This window comes from Fonticula alba (genome assembly GCF_000388065.1).
Source record: "Fonticula alba strain ATCC 38817 unplaced genomic scaffold supercont2.1, whole genome shotgun sequence".
NCBI lineage: Eukaryota > Rotosphaerida > Fonticulaceae > Fonticula > Fonticula alba.
Genome location: NW_009242971.1, coordinates 1,710,409 through 1,713,765, shown reverse-complemented (window position 1 = coordinate 1,713,765; position 3,357 = coordinate 1,710,409). Strand labels below are relative to the sequence as shown.

At 64.7% G+C, this 3,357-nt stretch overlaps 1 protein-coding gene across 1 annotated transcript in view; it reads left to right on the top strand.

Annotated features, from left to right (window-relative positions):
* Positions 1–3,357, top strand: part of H696_00381 (hypothetical protein) — a gene marked incomplete at its 3' end in the record, with an annotated part of 7,167 nt that overhangs the window by 1,684 nt on the left and 2,126 nt on the right. Inside the window, exons 3-9 of the mRNA XM_009494229.1 lie at positions 4–1,197; positions 1,335–1,538; positions 1,778–1,956; positions 2,087–2,274; positions 2,498–2,628; positions 2,858–2,975; positions 3,109–3,241. Coding sequence (XP_009492504.1) covers positions 4–1,197; positions 1,335–1,538; positions 1,778–1,956; positions 2,087–2,274; positions 2,498–2,628; positions 2,858–2,975; positions 3,109–3,241 — 2,147 coding nt within the window. The remainder of the gene's footprint in view (positions 1–3; positions 1,198–1,334; positions 1,539–1,777; positions 1,957–2,086; positions 2,275–2,497; positions 2,629–2,857; positions 2,976–3,108; positions 3,242–3,357) is intronic.

Here is a 3,357-nt window from a genome sequence, read left to right as displayed (position 1 = left end):
GAGGACGAGGAGGACGAGGGCGACATCGAGGTGGACCTGGAGGACGATGAGGATGATGAGCTGGATGAGGATGACGAGGATGATGATGGCGCTGGCGTCCGACGCCCGGTCCCGGCGCTCATGCCCCCCTCACAGCAGCATGTCCTGTCCCAGCGGATCACTCTGATTGAGCGGCAGTTGGCCGCCGAATTGCCGATGTCCTCGGATTTCCACTCCATCCCGACCGATGACACGCTTCTGGCGTCGGTCGACCTCCCCGGGCCGGGTGCCACGGGGTCCGGCCACATGCGCGTGGCCTTGCCTTTTGGGGGTCTACGCGTGACGCGTCCTCCGCAGCGGGTCATCCGCTCTGCGTGGGAGTCCCTGCCAGGGATGCATGCGGCTCCGGTGCTGGGGTACATGTCCCTCTCGTCGGAGCAGCCGGCAGCCAAGCAGCCCGGTTTCGGGGAGCCCCCCCTGCCCGGGCCGGGGACCGTGGTGGTGTCCTCCTCGCTCCCAGTCTCGAGCTTGGCCAAGCCACCATCACCCGGTGCGGCCGGGCAGCCGGAGGAGTTGGGCCTGCCGACGGGGTCCGAGCCTGCCGCCGACCCGGTGGCCCTGCTGCCATCGGTGGCGACCGCAGGGTCAGCCGCGCCGGGTGATGTGCCAGCTGCTTCCGATGTCATGAATGTATCCGCCTCGGGTGCAGTAGCAGCAGCGGCATCTGCCGCGACTGCCCCCTCACCTCCCTCGGCGCCGGTCGCCGGCACTGCTGCCGCAGTTGCGAATGATCCTGCCACCGCTGCTGCTGCTGCTGCTGCTGCTGCTGCTGCTGCTGCTGCTTCCACTGCTGCTCCCACTGTTGCTGCTCCTGGCGCTCCGGCTGTGGCCGCCACCGCCGGTGTGGTCCCCTTGGCGCCCACGGTCAAAGGCCAAGTCACCCTGTCCAGCATGTTCCGCATGGCTGATGCCACGGCAGCGGCCAGCAGTCAGCCGCAGGCTGCCGGGCCCTCCCCGGCGGCTGCCACCTCGTCGAAGGCCGGTGCCGAAGAGGAGGAGGCCGGCGAGGACCTGTCTGTGGTAGATGATCCGAATGAGGCGCAGCTGACCTCCTTCTCGGCGGCTCACCGCCCGGCGACCCTGGCGTCTACCGTGCCGCGAATCTTCCGCCTCGACAACTTCAACTGGAGCAACTTCGTGGAGATCACTCCCTTCCCGGTGCGCCCTGTCTTTCTGGCTCACATGTGCCTACATTCCTGCCTACTCACCGAGTATGTTCCCTTGCCTGGCCACCCGGGTCTCCGGGCACATGCACACCTCCCTCCCCCCGCCCCCCGCCATCGGTCGGCACACAGAGCAAACGCCTCCGGCGCTACCACCGCGAGATTCAGCACCTGCTGGTTGCGACGAATGACACTACGGCCGCCACGTCCAGTAGCCGGCCCCGGCGCCGGGCTGGTGCTGATGCCGAGCCCAAGCGCCGGCGCTCTTCCAAGGCCGCCGGCGATGATGATGAGTATGACACGGCCGACCCGTTCATTGACGATGGCGAGGAGGAGGTATGTCCTCGATCCGGTGCTCGGCCCGGGCGGCCCAGGCCCGGTGGCTGTGCTGCTCATAGTTACCACTGGCTGCCTGTCGACCATCCAGCCGGCACCCCTGCTTCCTCTCGCTCCGACCACACGCACACACACGCACACACACATGCTCCTCTCTCCCCCCTTCTCTCTCTCTATCTCCTCACAGGCCTTGCACTCACACGCCCGACTGCCTCCTGTTCCTTCCTCTCTCTCTTCAGCTGGTGGTCAGCTTCGCTCCGCTGCCGGGCCAAAAGCATACATGCCTGCTCGTGCTGTCCGGTACCGGAACCGGCGAGACCGAAGTCAACGAGCCTCCGACCAAGCGCCGGCGCACGGCTTCCAAGTCTTCTTCCAAGAAGAAGTCCTCCTCGCGCTCGGAAAAGTCCACCGGCCGAAAGTGCGTGCCCCAGCCGCCCGACCAGCCGGGCGTGCTTCCCTGTGTTTGACCATGGCTCCGCGCCGGCCTGGCATGTTCCTCCGATCGACCACTGACCTCGGCATTGCTGCTCAATCATCTGGCGCTTCAGGAAATCCACCGCCCCGCCACCGGGGTTCGTCACCATGGTCACGCTCACCGGGAACGACCCCCCGCGGCCGCTGCCCAAGAGCCGCATGCCCTTCCGGGATCTGTTCCTCTCCAATGCCCAGGCTTCCAAAAAGACCCTGCAGTTCAGCAGCATCAAGAGGCGCTTCCTGGCGCTGCGGGGCAAAAAGGGTACGTCATCACTGGCACACCGGTGTCATCGCCATCGCCACCGCCATCGCCATCGCCATCACCATGTTCGGGGCTCTCATGGGACATGGGCGGCCTCCTTCGGGCGTTGCGGTGGGCGGCATGCGACGCGGGCGCTCTTCCTCCGTTTGGCTCGCATCCTGATGGTCCTGCTTATTCACATGTCTTTCCATCGATGACTGACCCTGCACTGGGGCACGTACAGACACCGCGTCCATCATCTCCACCGCCGCGGAGCTGGTTTACCTCTATTTGGTCAATGCGTCGCAGTTGCATCTTGAGTTCTGGTTCCAACTTCTGGCCTACTTCCGCGGCAGCAATATGCGCGATCTAATGGTCCGATGCCCTGGCTATTGCTGTCCTTCCTTTCCTTTTATTGCTCTCTCTCTCTCTCTCTCTCCCCTCCATCCTGCTGCTGCTGCTGCTGCTGCCACCGGCTGCGCCCGGCCTCCCATCCGCATGCCTTCCTACCCGTCTCCCTCTCTTCTCCCCATCTCCCTCGGACGTGCATCTATCACCCGGTGTCCTTGGTAACTGACTTGCGTGCTTGGGCATCTGCTTGCAGATCAACATCTTCAAAACCCTGCGGGCCGACATGCTGTCCGGTCGGCGGGCCAGCGAGGCCGAATACCTGCGCAACATCGAGCAGCACCTGGACTCGAAACCTGGTGGCTCGCTGACAAGTACGCCCGACCGCTTGATTGCCCGTTCTTTCGTCACCTTTGACGCCATAGGAAATGGCCGGCATGGCGACCCGACTTCATGTGCTGACAGGGTGCTGACCCCGGGCTTGTGCTTTGTCATGCGCCACCTTAGCCGCTGGAAAGGATGCCCCCCCGGCCGCTCTCAAAAGCATCCCCTTCGACATTCCCGGGTCCAGTGCCACGCTCTTGCGTGACTGTCTCCGATTCATTCGCTGCGAGACCTACTCCGAGGCCATCCTCGCCAGGTGCCATCCGATCATTTGTCCCTTGACCCCCAGGGGTGAGCCCCGGCCGGTAGGATGTCACTGACACGGCATTTCTCCCCCCTTTCTTCCCCCCCCCCCCCCTCCTCCTCCTTTAC